Genomic DNA, 15692 nt, shown 5'->3' on the forward strand with positions numbered 1-15692 from the left:
TATTTTCTTTATTTACATGTCATATGATATCTCCTTTCTCAGTTTCCTCTCTGAAAAAAATAAAATAAAAACAAAAACAAAAAACAAAAAACAAAAATGAAAAAGTTCTCTCCCCACTCCCCCTGCTCACCAACCCACCCTCTCCTACTTCCTGGCCCTAGCATTCCCCTACACAGGGGCATAGAACCTTCAGAGGGCCAAGGGCCTTTCCTCCCATTGATGACCAACTTATCCTCTGCTACATATGCTGCTGGAGCCATAAGTCCCACCATGTGTACTCTTTAGTTGGGGGTTTAGTCCCTGGGAGCTCAGAGGGTACTAGTTAGTTCATATTGTTGTTCGTCCTAAGGGGCTGCAAACCCTTCAGCTCCTTGGGTCCTTTCTCTAGCTCCTTCCTTGGGGACCCTGTACTCAGTGCAATGGATGGCTGTGAGCCTCTGCTTCTGTATTAGTTGGGTACTGTTAGAGCCCCTCAGGAGATAACTATATCAAGCTCCTGTTGGCCAGCACTTACTGGTATCCACAATAGTGTCTGGGTTTGTTGATTGAATATGGGAAGGATTACCAGGTGGAGCAGTCTCTGGATTATCCTTCTTTCAGTCTCTGCTCCATAGTGTCTCTGCAACTCCTTCCATGGGTATTTTGTTCCCCCTTTTAAGAAGGAATGAAGTATCCACACTTTGGTCTTCCTTCTTGAGTTTCTTGAGGTTTGTGGATTGTACTTTATATATTTCAATCTTCTGGGCTAATATCCACTTATCAGAGAGTGCATACCGTGTTTGTTCTTTTGTGATTGGGTTATCTCACTCAGGATTATATTCTCCAGATCTATCCATTTCCCTAAGAGTCTCAATATAAATTTGAAATAACTCCAAACATATTAACTTTATATTTTAAAATAATACATCACTATTAGTATTTTTTAAATGAACATAAATAGATAAATGGATAAAGTCTTTTTGTTTCTTTGTTTTTGTTTTAGTAGAGCGTAAAATCTTGACTGTTACTGTGGCCCAAGCACAAAATAAGAACAGTTTTTAGACATTGCAGTTCATTGTAATAAGGCTATACTTCAATGACCCTCACATTGCCAAAGGATTTTACCTCCATTGTAGTTGAGAGTTGACAGTTCTGCTGCACCAGGGAATGAACTGTAGGCACGATTTTTGGATACAGGTTTCCTGCTATAGTCAAAGCTATTTGACTTGACTTTATTCTCAGCTCGCAGAGAACAGGTTACATTCATTTAAGAAATGGGTGTGTGTATTAAGATGGTCTATCCATGAAGTCATTCACCAACTGTTTCAATGAACAGTGGTTCTGCTTGGAGGGTGGCACAGACATTAGGTGAAGGTAAGAATCTGGTTCATTGGCTGTGATGATTTTGAAAAGCATTCATCTCAGAGAAAAAGCAACTTATAAAGTCATCTTCTTCAAACTTGATACAATGGTTACAAACATCAAGCAAAGCATTCAGTCTCACTCTTAGTTGTTTTCTTACAAGCCACTTCCCAAGTTAATTGTCTATGTTTCTTTTGGCTGTATGAACTTTTGAAATATGTAAGCTGTTCTAACAACCATAGTATAGTGTAAAAACATCAAATAAACAATCCTATGAATAGAGAGGCTGAAATAGGAGAAGCCTGATTTCAAGACCATTATGTGGTATACAGCAAGGCACTGTCATGTACGAACAACCAGAAAGTGTATGTGGATTGTACAATATTGGACCTATTTCTCCAATTACCAAATTGGAGAGACCACTGGATGACAGTCAACAAATTTCTAATTCCTCATATTTTTGGATTTCAATAGATTAGGATATATTGGTAATATTAATTTTCATATTAAGACATTAAGAAAAAGTAATTGTCACTGTTATTTTTGTTGTTAGAGCTGGAATTAGGTTTCTGTGGGTTTGTTGAAAGATTACTTTCTTACTTCTAGAGTGTAGTTTTGCTCCTTATGTTGATGTTTTCCATCTATTATCCTTCGTAGGGCTGGGTTTATGGAAAGATATTGTATAAATTTTGTTTTGTCATGGAATATCTTGTTTTCTCCATCTATGGTAATTGAGAGTTTTGCTGGGTATAGTAGCCTGGGCTGGCTACTCTTAGGGTCTGTATGACATCTGCCCAGATTCTACTAGCTTTTATAATCTCTGGTGAGAAGTCAGGTGTAATTCTTATAGACCTGCCTTTATATGTTACTTGACCTTTTTTTCTTACTGCTTTTAAAATTCTTTCTTTGTTTAATGCATTTATTGTTTTGATTATTATGTGATGGGGGGAATTTCTTTTCTGCTCCAGTCTATTTGGAGTTCTGTAGGCTTCTGGTATGTTCATAGGTTAGAGAAGTTTTCTTCTATAATTTTGTTGAAGATATTTATTGGCCCTTTAAGTTGGGAGTGTTCACTCTTTTATCCTTAGGTTTGGTCTTCTCATTGTGTCATGGAGTTCCTAGAGGTTTTTTGTTAGGCTTTTTCTGCTTTTTGCATTTTCTTTGACTGTTGTGTCAGTGTTTTCTATGGTATATTCTGCACCTGAGATTCTCTCTTCGATCTCTTGTATTCTGTTAGTGAAGCTTTCATCTATGACCCCTGATTTCTTTCCTAGGTTTTCTAACTCCAGGGTTGACTCCCTTTGTGATTTCTTTATTATTTCTATTTCCATTTGTAGATCCTGGATGGTTTTGTTCATTTCTTTCACCTTTTTTAAGGGCTTTTTGTGTTTCCTCTTTAAGAGCTACTGGCTGATTATCTGTGTTCTCTTGTATTTCTTTGAGGGAATTATTTATGTCCTTCTTAAAGTCCTGTATCATCATCCTGAGATGTGATTTTAGATCTTAATCTTGCTTTCCTGGTGTGATGTTGTGTCCAGGACTTGCTATGGTGGGAGAATTGGGTTCTGATGATGCCAAATAACCTTGATTTCTGTTGCTTATGTTTTTACGCTTGCCTCTGGCCATCTGGTTATCTCTAGTGCTACCTGCCCTGGCTAAAACAGAATAGGGCCTGTCCTTCCTGTGATCCTGGTTGTGTCAGAACTCCTCAGAGTCAAGCTGTTTCTGGGATCCTGTGATTCTGGGATCCTGGGATCCTGGGATCCTGGGCCCATTAGAGCACCTGGGAGTGGAGCTTCCTCTGGGTGTTGTGGGACTGGCTGCAAAATTTGTGCCCAAGGTCTGGTCAGAGCACCAGTCCAGACAGACTGGTAGGACCCTGTGCCACTGGGCTGGTGGAGTTCCTGCCTGCCTGGGTCCAGCAGTTCCCAGTTACTCCTCACTTCTCATCCTCTCCCATTTTTTCAACAATACTTTTGTGATGACTATTCTTTCTTGTCAACTTGATTATGTTTAGAATTAACTAAAACACAAGCACCTGGGTACACCTGTAAAGGAATTGCTCTTAGTTAAATTATTTAAATTGGGAAGATCCAATTTTAATCCAGGTCTTTTGAGGTGGGAAGATCCCCCTTTAATCTGGGCCACACCTTCTGCTGGCAGCCTATATAGAAATCATGGAAGAATGAAGGTTAGTTTTCCTGTTTGCTCTCACTCTCACTGGCAAGTCCACTCCTTCACTAGCATTAGAACCCACTTTGGGATTCTGATGTATACTAAAGACCAGCTGGTGGACTGAACAAATACTAGATTCTTACCAGAAATAGTTCTAGATCAACAGAAATATAAGGATGAGTATTTTAGCAGTCTAGAATAAGCTTTTCAATTTGTTAACACCTACAGTTACTGAAGCCTCTCCTGGGAACTTGCAGACTGCTGAAAACCCATGGTATGAACTATTTTACAAAGTTAAGGAGATAAATGCATTTGATTACTCTGATCCACCAATTGTGAGAGGCAATGGATTATGTGACTCTCTATATAAAACTTTTGACAATTCGTGGAAAAACAAGGAAAATAATGATACTGGTCACTTGCTCCTAGGATCTCTGGATAAACTGACGAAGGAAAGAATGAGTTCTGTGATAAAATCAACAACTTATCACATTTCAAAATGGCGTAGGATGACAGTGAACTCAGTGTTAAAATTGGCAACCTCCAGATATGCATAACCAGTCTAGTGTTTTCTAAACGTGCTCTAGATGAGAATCTTCTCTCCATTAACTATGAAACTTACGTTATGGAAAATCAATGAGAAGCCTTCATTAAAAGGTTGGCTGAATTACAGCAAAAATTCAAATCCCAGCCTGAGGTGATAAATTGATAAAGAATGGGATCTTCTAACTGGAGATGGTGATGTATGAGAGGACCTTATTGACCCTGAGAACTCTAAATCCTCAGTTTTTCAAGGGTTTATTTCATCTAAAGAAGTAGTCTCTCCACTCTCAGCAGGAGGTATATACCACACCCCTGAAATATTTCCTTTTATGCCTTTGACAAAGGAAATTATTTCTTCATTGCCTTCTAAACTATCAGTAACTTTCTTCAAAGGAAATGTCAGGCAAAACAATACTTCAGGGCCCAGCAATAGTTACCTCAACACCTATAACCAGACTAGACTCTAAGCAGGTTTTTGAAGAGGAGATGGAAAGTGCATAGACCATGAGGAGGTGCACTAACCGACTGAAGTGCTTAATGAGTTTACCAATTCATTCGAGCAGAAGTATGGGGAATATTTGTGGGAATAGACTTTAAGGGTATGGAATAATGGTGGAAGGAAATCGAATCAGTCTAGTTTATTGATATGGGCCTACTGACTAGAGATTTTAGGTTTAATGTAGAAGCTTATACAGTAAAAACGAAAGGTGTCAGAGAAGACCTTGGGTGCAAAATTTGCAACAAGTCCCACAACATCTAGAGGAGGCTCCACTCCCAGGTGCTCCAACACACCCAGGATCAGAGGAGCAGAGGTGAGGAGGACATAACATCTGTCCCAACACTAAGAGTAACTGGGAACTACTGGACCCAGGCAGGCAGGAACTCCACCAGCCCAGTGGCACAGGTTTCTTCAAGTCTGTCTGGACTGGTGCTCTGAGCAGACCTTGGGCACAAATTTTGCAGCCAGTCCCACAACACCCAGAGGAAGCTCCACTCCCAGGTGCTCTAATGGGCCCAGGATCCCAGGATCCCAGAATCACAGGATCCCAGAAACAGCTTGACTCTGAGGAGTTCTGACACAACCAGGATCACAGGAAGGACAGACCCTATTCTGTTTTAGCCAGGGCAGGTAGCACTAGAGATAACCAGATGGCCAGAGGCAAGCGTAAAAACATAAGCAACAGAAATCAAAGTTATTTGGCATCCCAATTCTCTCACTATAGCAAGTCCTGGATACAACATCACACCAGGAAAGCAAGATTAAGATCTAAAATCACTTCTCAGGATGATGATACAGGACTTTAAGAAGGACATAAATAATTCCCTCAAAGAAATACAAGAGAACACAGATAATCAGCCAGTAGCTCTTAAAGAGGAAACACAAAAAGCCCTTAAAGAACTACAGGAAAACCTAATCAAACAGGTGAAAGAAATGAACAAAACCATCCAGGATCTACAAACGGAAGTAGAAACAATAAAGAAATCACAAAAGGAGACAACCCTGGAGTTAGAAAACCTAGGAGAGAGATCAGGAGTCATAGATGTAAGCCTCACTAACAGAATACAAGAGATCGAAGAGAGAATCTCGGGTGCAGAATATACCATAGAATATATTGACACAACATTCAAAGAAAATGTAAAAAGCAGAAAGAGCCTAACAAAAAACATCCAGGGAATCCAGGACACATTGAGAAGACCAAACCTAAGGATAATAGGTATAGAAGAGTGTGAAGATTCCCTACTTGAAGGGCCAATAAATATCTTCAACAAAATTATAGAAGTAAACTTCTTTAGCTTAAAGAAAGAGAACATACATGTTCCCATGAACATACAAGAAGCCTACAGAACTCCAAATAGCCTGGACCAGAAAAGAAATTCCCCTATCACATAATAATCAAACAAGTAAATGCATTAAACAAAGAAAGCATTTTAAAAGCAGTAAGGGAAATAGGTAACATATAAAGGCAGGCCTATCAGAATTACACTGGACTTCTCACCAGACTATGAAAGCTAGAAGATCTTGGACAGATGTCATACAAACCCTTAGAGAACACAAATGCCAGCCCAGGCTACTATACCCAGCCAAACACTCAATTACCATAGATGGAAAAAACAAGATATTCCATGACAAAACAAAATTTATACAATATCTTTACACAAACCCAGCCCTACGAAAGATAATAGATGGAAAAGATCAACATAAGGAGCAAAACTACACTCTAGAAGTAAGAAAGTAATCTTTCAACAAACGCACAGAAACCTAATTCCAGCTCTAACAACAAAAATAACAGGAAGTGACAATTACCTTTTCTTAATGTCTTAATATGAAAATTAATATTACCAACATATCCTAATTGATTGAAATCCAAAAATATGAGGAATTAGAAATTTGTTGCCTATCATCCAGTGATTTCTCTAATTTGGTAATTGGTGAAATAGGACCAATATTGCACAATCCATATACACTTTCTGCTTGCTTGTTCATGACAGTGCCTTGCTGTGTACCACATAATGGTCTTGAAATCAGGCTTCTCCTATTTCAGCCTCTCTATTCATAGGATTGTTTATTTGATGTTTTTATACTATACTATTGTTGTTAGAACAGCTTACATATTTCAGAAGTTCATACAGCCAAAAGAAACATGGACAATTAACTTGGGATGTGGCTTGTAAGAGAACAACAAAGTGAGACTGAATGCTTTGCTTGATGTTTGTAACTATTGTATCAAGTTTGAAGATGACTTTATAAGTTACTCCTTCTCTGAGTATGAATGCTTTTCAAAGTCATCACAGCCAATGAACCAGATTCTCACCCTCACCTAATGTCTGTGTCACCCTCCAAGCAGAACCACTGTTCACTGAAACAGTTGGTGAATGACTTCATGGATAGACCATCTTAATACACACACCATTTCTTAAATGAATGTAACCTGTTCTCTGTGAGCTGAGAATAAAGTCACTGACTCAAGTCAAATATCTTTGACCATAGCAGGAAGTCTGTATCCAAAAATCATGCCTACAGTTCATTCCTTGGTGCAGCAGAACTGTCAACTCTCAGCTACGATGGAGGTAAAATCCTTTGGTGATGTGAGGGTCATTGAAGTACAGCTGTATTACAATGAAATCCAATGTCTAAAAATTGTTCTTATTTTGGGCTTGTACCACAGTAACAGTCAAGATTTTAAGCTCTACGAAAACCAAAACAAAGAAACAAAAAGACTTTATTTATTTATGTTCATTTAGAAAATACTAATAGTGATGTATTATTTTAAAATATACAGTTAATATATTTGGAGTTATTTCAAGTTTATATTGAGACAAATGTATGTATTTTCAGTATTGCTGTGGACAAGCATCTACATAAGACTGTTCAACTGATGTTTTATATCAAACAATTTTTATAATACTCATTTTTTATTGATTTAAGTTATATTGCATTATGATGAGAAAAGATACATGATTTCAATTTATCTGAATTTGTTAATATTTAAAAACTTATTTTAAGTAAATAGAATTAAATCACATTCTTGTTTCCCTTTTGTACCCCAACTCCTCCCACAGGTTCCCTCTTCAATACCTATAATACCTTTTTTGTCATATTTAAGATTTATAAAATATTATAACAATAAACATGAGTATTATAAAAGTTGTTTGATATAAAACAACAATCAATTGAAGTCTTATGCAGATGCTTGTCTACGGCAACACTGAATATACATACATTTTTCTCAATATAAATTTTAAATAATTCCAAACATATTAACAGTATATTTTAAAATAATACATCACTACTAGTATTTTTTAAATGAACATATATATATATATATATATATATATATATATATATAGTCTTTTTGTTTGTTTGTTTGTTTTGTATTTAGTAGAACTTAAAATCTTGGGTTTTACTGTGGTACAAGGCCAAAATAAGAACAGTTTTTAGACATTGAGTTTCATTGTAATAAGGCTGTACTTTAATGACCTTCATATCACCAAATGATTTTACCTCCATCGTAGCTAAGCTGAGAGTTGACAGTTCTGCTTTGGAATGAATTGCAGGCACAATTTTTGGATACAGACTTCCTGCTATGGTCTAAGCTATTTGACTTGAGTGACTTTATTCTCAGCCCAGAGAACAGGTTACAGTCATTTAAGAAATGCTGTGTGTATTAAGATGGTCTATCCATAAAGTCATTCACCAACTGTTTCAATGAACAATGGTTCTGCTTGGAGGGTGGCACAGACATTAGGTGAGGGTAAGAATCTGGTTCATTGGCTGTGATGATTTTGAAAAGCATTCATCTCAGAGGAGGAGTAACTTATAAAGTCATCTTCTTCAAACTTGATACAATAGTTACAAACATCAAGCAAAGCATTCAATCTCACTCTTTGTTGTTCTCTTACAAGCCACCTCCCAAGTTAATTGTCCATGTTTCTTTTGGCTGTATCAATACTTTTCATAATACTCACTTTTATTGTTACAATATTTTATGAATTTTAAAGAATATGAAAAATTAAAAAAGCAATAGGTATTGCAAGTATTGAAGGGGGATCTCTGGGAGGAGTTGAGGTACAAAAGGGAAACAAGAATGATGTAACTCTATTTACTTTTGAAATCATATATCTTTTCTCATCATAATGCAATAAAACTTAAATCAATAAAAAGAAAGAAAAATGACTGTTCAGGTATTGCAGTAAAGATTGATTAAACAAAAAAAAAAAAAAGAAAGGTGTTAACAATTTGAATGGCTGCTGAAGCATTTGTCAAATGATAGCTGTCTGAAAAGTTGGAGATGCCTTATATATCTCTTGGGTTAGTATTGAGAAAGGGCTTTAAGTTTCAGAGAAACTGAAATGCTGGAATGGGGATACTGTGCAAATTACTCCACAATGGGGAGAGTCAGAACTTATGCTCTTCACTAATCCTATAAGATGCAAAATGGCGAGAGGCACACCAGTGGGTTTGAAGAGCTTTGTTGTTGCCTTTTTTTCTTGTGCTAGAACATAGGGTTGGAGATGCTACTGCTCAGGTGGCAGCACTGATTCAAAGACAAGGTGATCATAGTTATCATAATGGGCAGCACAGGCAAAGCAGTGTCCATAATGATCTGACCCAACATGATTTTTATGATGACCTTTGATTCTGGGTAATCAATCATGGTGTTTCCAGGCATGAAACAGGAAGCCTACTGAATTTCTTGTTTCATTTCTCAAATGAAAGAAAGGCTAAATTGGATTATGAAAAAAGGAAATCTTGGCCCATAAACCAATTTCCAGACTTGAGCCCATTTGCAGACCAGAACCCTTTAGTTCCCCCGAGGAACGATCTTCCTAAAATACCTAAGATTTGTACTATTAGCCTTTTTCTAATCCTTCCCCAGGGGGACCTATGGCCTACTGGGGAAAAAGAAACAATCAGACTTTTCTGGGTCTATGGATGCTGGTTCTGAATTAATACAGATTCTGTTGGATCTCAAGAAACACTTTGGCTCTCCAGTTAAATTAAGGGCTAACAGATAGAGGTTAGGTGTTTATGAAGCCTGACTCACAGTATGTCCAGTGAGTTTTGGAATTCACCCAGTGATTATTTCCCCAGTCACAGAATGTGTAATTGTGCGAGATAAATTCTAACATTTTCATGACCTGTGGAGTGAGGGCTATTATAGTTGGAAAGGCTAAAGGAAACCTTTAGAGTTGTCTCTTCCAAGTAAAATAGTTAAGTTGAAAACTGTATTCAACCCCTGGATGAATTACAGAAATTAGTGCCACCATTAAGTACTTAAAAGATGCAGGGTTGGTGGTTCCCATCACATCTTTCTTTAACTCTCCCATTTGGTCAGTAAAGAAGACAGATGGATTATGGAGAATGACAAATGACTGTTGAACACTCAATCAAATAGTGACTCCAGTTGCAGCTGCTATAACAGATGTGGTATTCCTACTTGAGCAAATTAATGCATCTCCTGATACATGATATGCAGCTATTGATCTAGAAAATGCCCTTTTCCTGTACCTGTGCAGAAGGACTACCAGAATCAGTTTTCCTTTCAGTTGGCAAGGCTTCAGTACACCTTTACCTCAAGGATATATTAACTCTCCAATCTTGTATCAAAACTTAGTTTGAAGAGGTTGCGATTATTTGTTTCTTCCACAAAATATCACATTGGCTCACAGGATATTTATGATATTAAATTGGACTAAGTGAGCAGGAGGTAGCAACCACTTTGTATGTGTTGGTAATACATGTGTATCAGCAGATGGAAAATAAATCCAAACAAAATTCAAGGGATCTTCTACCTTAGTGAAAATCTTAGGAGTCTAGTGTGTAGGGCATGCAAAGATACTCCTTGTGAGGTAAAGGGTAAGCAATTTCATTTCTGCCACCAAGAAAGAAGCACAACATTTTGTGGGCCTATTTGGATTCTGGAGACAGCACTCACTTGGAGTGTTAGTCCAACCCATATTCCAAGTGACTTGGAAATCTTCTAGCTTTGAGTGCCGTCTGGAACAAGAGAAGGCTCTTCAACAATTCCACGATGCTGTGCAGGCTGTCCTACCACTTGGGCCATGATTCAGCAGACCCTCAGATATTTGAGATATAAGTAGCAATTAGGGATGGTGTTTGGTGCCTTTGTCAAGAGGAGACCTTTGGGATTTTGAAGTAAGGTTTGACACCATCTTCAGATACTATTGTCCCTTTGAGAGACAGCTCTTGGCTTGCTATTGGACCCAAAAGTTTGATAATAGCCCACAAAGTTACCAAGTGACCTGAGCTGCCCATAATGAGCTGAGTATTATCTGACCCACTAAGCCATAAAGTAGGACTTTCTCAGTAGCAATCAGTTATCAAATGGAATTGGTATGTATGCGATACTTCCAGAGCAGATCCTTGAAGGCACAACCAGGTTACAGGAAGTTGTCTCAATGCCTATGGTTCTGCTGCTGTTACAGTGCCATCTCCTCCCAAGCATCACCAATAGTCCTGTAGCACCTATAGATGTGCAGTTGTTCACTGATTTATGTCAGTGGGTTGGCTGGATGTACAAGGACTTGAACACAGCATGATTGAAAAATTGGTGAGAATTATATCTGGGGAAGAAGTATGTCAATAGACCTCTCCAAATGAGTGAAGGATGTGAAGGATGGGATGTGCCCATATAAATGCTCATCAAAAAGTGGTGTCAACAGAAGAGTCTTTTAGGGCTTATCTTGGTGTTTCTATATACTGTAATTAAAGTTAATAGGAAACTACAACCACCTAATTGAGGTAGTATTAAAAAGGATATAGATAGACCCATCAGGAATGAAGGTATGGGTCACTCTTCCAGGAAAAGAGCCAGTACTTGCTGAGGTACTTGCTGAGGGTGGAGAAAATACAGAATGTGTACTAGGGGTAGGTAGTTATAAAATATCAGCTAAGCTCCGTGGCTGCTTGTAGAAATCAGTTTTATGATTGAAGTGGGTGTTTTTTGTCATCTTTTGTTACAAGTTTGTTTTTTGCAGATGTTTTGTTTTCTTTTCTCAATTTCTTTATCATCTAATTTAACACCAATTAAGGGAATATCATAATGGTTATCATATGAAGTTGAGAGATCAAAAGAATATCTCTTAAGAGATATTGCCACCTATTCTCAAAGTTTATAGTGCTTTTGTGGCTATGCATGGAATGGGTATATCATGTTAGGCATAATTATGACACAGTTAAATATGTAATGCATTTGTGACTGTCGGCCGGATAGCTATGATAGGTGTAATTATGACCTGTTTAACTGTTTTCATTTGGAAATTAAGCATGAAATTTGGAAATTAAGGAGGTATGATTGTGTGTTAAGCTGATAAGGAGTGGACTTGTGATGATGGTTATTCTTGCTTGTCAACTTGGTTATATCTGGAATTAACTAAAGTCTAAGAAAATGGCTACACCTGTGAGGGGCTTTTTATTAAGTAATTTGAAGATTAACTTTTAATCCAGATCTTTTGGGGCAGGAAGGTTTGCCTTTAATCTGAGCTATACTGTCTGCTGGCAGCCTATATAAAGGGAATGGAGGAAGGCATCTTTGCCTGTTTGTGCTCTCTCTCTCTCTCTCTCTCTCTCTCTCTCTCTCTCTCTCTCTCTCTCTCTCGCTTTCTCTCTCTCTGTCTCCCTCTGTTTCTCTCTGTCTCTGTCTCTGTCTCTCTCTCTGTCTCTCACTCTCTCTCTCTTGCTGGCAATTCCATTCCTTCACTGGCATTAGAGCCTATATCTTTGGAATTCTAATGAATACTAAAGACCAGTGGAGACTCCCAGCCTCAAGGACTGAACAACTATTGGAGTTTTGCATCTTTTGTTGGTAGATACCCATTGTTGGCTTAGCTGGACCACAGCTCATTCTAACATTCTGACGTTCTAAGTCATTATAACCATTCTATATGTACTCTTACTCCAGAGAACCCTGACTACCACAACTGCCGTACATGTCTCAAACGAGTGTGAACACACAGATCTTTCTTGTCCTTTTAGATTTAAGTGAACAGACTTGTGTTTGCATGAATGCCTGTGTATTAACTGTAATTTGCATATACATAATTCTTGGCTATATGTAGATATCAGCTGTAAGCACCAGGTTTTATAAAATATCTGATATAGTACAGGTTATTCTTTTGACATTAGGTTATTCTTTTGATATTTATCTTTGAATTAATTTATTAGACATCTTATAAATTTTATATTTTTCTTTAATTGAACAGTTTTATTTTTTTATAATCTAAAGCTTTTTTTAAAGATATTTTCTTTATTTACATGTAAACTTCTCCTTTCCCAGTTTCCCCTCCAAAAAAATTGAACATTTTTAAATAACCTTATTAATACAATTCTAGGGCACTAAGGAAAGCAAGAACCCTCTCTCTGTTCTTTGGAGTGCACATAGAAGACCAAAGCCAAGCTGGAATGTTCATTTACAGCAATAACCGGTTGATCAAAATGTATGTGAAGGTTGGTCCCCAGCTGAAAATGAAGTCATTGTAAGTAGTTCATTTCTCCCTTTAAAGGCAGTGTAGGGAGGACACAGTCCATTTCTGTCTGTGGAGCTAGATGTGCAATTTGTTATAACACCAGTAGGTGTCATGTTCTTCACTCACCCTTCCTCTCACCACACAGTTCATTGACCAGCTCCTGGTTTGGTTGATTCTTTGTATAGTTCTTTTTGTTTCTATTTGGTTGATTTCAGCCCTGAGTTTGATTATTTCCTGCCTTTTACTCCTCTTGGGTGAATTTGTTTCTTTTTGTTCTAGTGCTTTCAGTTGTGCTGTCAAATTGCTGGTATATGCTCTCTCCAGTATCTTTTTGTAGGCACTTAAAGCTATGAGTTTTCCTCTTAGGCCTGCTTTCATTGTGTCCCATAAGTTTGGGTATGTTGTGGCTTCATTTTCATTAAACTCTAGAAAGTCTTTAATTTCTTTCTTTATTTCTTCCTTGACCAAATTATCATTGAGTAGAGTGTTGTTAAGCTTCCATGTGTATGTGGGCATTCTATTATTTATGTTGTTATTGAGGAGCAGCCTTAGTCCATGGTGCTCTGATAGGATACAAGGAATTATTTCAATCTTCTCTCTGTTGTGGCCTGATTTGTGACCAATTATATGGTCAATTTTGGAGAAGGTACCATGAGGTGCTGAGAAGAAGGTATATCCTTTTGTTTTAGGGTAAAAAGTTCTGTAGATATCTGTTAAATCCATCTGTTTCATAACTTCTGTTAGTCTCACTGTGTCCTTGTTTAGTTTCTCTTTCCATGCTCTGTCCATTGCAGAAAGTGGGGTATTGAAATCTTTGGGGAGACATTTTTACTTTGTGCTTCTATTTGAATTTATTTTTTGTCTGGTGAGGAATGTTATTGACATTTTGTTGGGATTGTACTGAATCTGTATATTTGTTAATATCTTTTTTTTTGTTTTTTATTTTTTGTTTTTTTTTTAATTTTGTTTTTGTTTTTCAAGACAGGGTTTCTCTGTGTAGCCCTGGCTATCGTGGAACTCACTCTGTAGACTATGTTGGCCTCAAACTCAGAAATCCACCTGCCTCTGCCTCCCAAGTGCTGGGATTAAAGGCATGAGCCACCAAAGCCCAGCAATATATTCTTTTCACAATATTAATTATCTTTATCTGCAAACATAGGAGATTTTCCCTAAGTTTCTTTCCTCATCTTCTCAAAGGTGTTGAAGTCTTTTATCTCCTGAGTTAGGTTTACTCTAGTTGGGGTTTTTTGATACTGTGATGGATTTTTTCCATCCCCTCATTATTAGTACTTTGAAAAAGCTATTATGCTATTTTCATGTATAATTAATGTATGCCAATAAAAGACATGAATATTGCAACTGATTCATTTAGTCAATGAACTTTGTATCTTGATATACTGCTGGCAGAATTTGTGAGGTTGAAGTGTTTTCTGGTGGACTCTTTAAGACATCTTTTTGTTTGTTTTTTTGTTTTTGTTTTTAAAAAGCCAACTGTGTTTATTGAGACTCAATCTACAACTGACATTTCAAAACTGAGTTAAACTCAACCTTTTGTTTGTTTGTTTGTTTGGTTTTGTTCTTTTTTGTTTTTTGTTTTGCATTTTCTTTTTCTTTTTCTTTTTTTTTTGATATTTTCTTTATTTACATTTCAAATGATATCTCCTTTCCCAGTTTCCCTTCTGGGGGGGAGAAAGAAAAAAAAACCTGTTCCTTCCCCTTTCCCCCTGCTCACCTACCCACCCTCTCCCACTTCCTGGCCCTGGCCTTCCCCTACACTGGGGCATAGAGCCTTCACAGGACCAAGGGCCTCTCCTCCCATTGATAACTGACCAGGCCATCCTCTGCTATACATATGCTGCTGGAGCCATGATCCCCCCATCTGTACTCTTTGGTTAGTGGTTTAGTCCCTGGGAGATCAGAGGGTACTAGTTCGTTCATATTGTTGTTCGTCCTAAGGGGCTGCAAACCCTTCAGCTCCTTGGGTCCTTTCTCTAGCTTCTTCATTGGAGACCCTGTGCTCACTCCAATGGATGGCTGTGAGCCTCTACTTCTGTATTTATTGGGCACAGGCGGAGCCTCTTAGGAGACAGCTATATCAGGCTCCTGTCAGCCAGCACTTGCTGGCATCCAGAATAGTGTCTGGATTTGATGGTTGAATATGGGAAGGATTCTCACGTGGAACAGTCTCTGAATTGTCCTTCCTTCAGTCTCTGCTCCATAGTTAGTCTCTGAAAATCCTTCCATGGGTATTTTGTTCCCCCTTTTAAGAAGGAATGAAGTATCCACACTTTGGTCTTCTTTCTTCTTGAGTTTCTTGTGGTTTGTGGGTTGTTCTTCCTGTATTCAGAACTTCTGGGCTAATAACCATTTATCAGAGAGTGCATACCATGTGTGTTCTTTTGTGATTGGGTTACCTCACTCAGGATGATATCCTTCCTCTCAGATCCATACATTTCCCTAAGAATTTCATAAATTCATTGTTTTTAATAGCTTAGTAGTACTCCATTGTGTAGATGTATCACATTTTCTGTATCCATTCCTCTGTTGAGGGACATCTAGGTTTTTTCCAGTTTCTGGCTATTATGAATAAGGCTGCTGTGAACATAGTGGAGCATGTGTCCTTATTACATGTTGGAGCATCTTCT

General features: G+C 37.8%; 1 protein-coding gene across 1 annotated transcript in view; it reads left to right on the plus strand.

The window, feature by feature from the left end:
- Morc1 (MORC family CW-type zinc finger 1) overlaps nt 1-15692 on the plus strand; it is a 212158-nt gene that overhangs the window by 79980 nt on the left and 116486 nt on the right. Inside the window, exon 13 of the mRNA XM_031360105.1 lies at nt 12913-13056. Coding sequence (XP_031215965.1) covers nt 12913-13056 — 144 coding nt within the window. The remainder of the gene's footprint in view (nt 1-12912; nt 13057-15692) is intronic.

The sequence above is a fragment of the Mastomys coucha genome, unplaced genomic scaffold, assembly GCF_008632895.1.
Source record: "Mastomys coucha isolate ucsf_1 unplaced genomic scaffold, UCSF_Mcou_1 pScaffold12, whole genome shotgun sequence".
NCBI classification, from domain to species: Eukaryota; Metazoa; Chordata; class Mammalia; order Rodentia; family Muridae; genus Mastomys; species Mastomys coucha.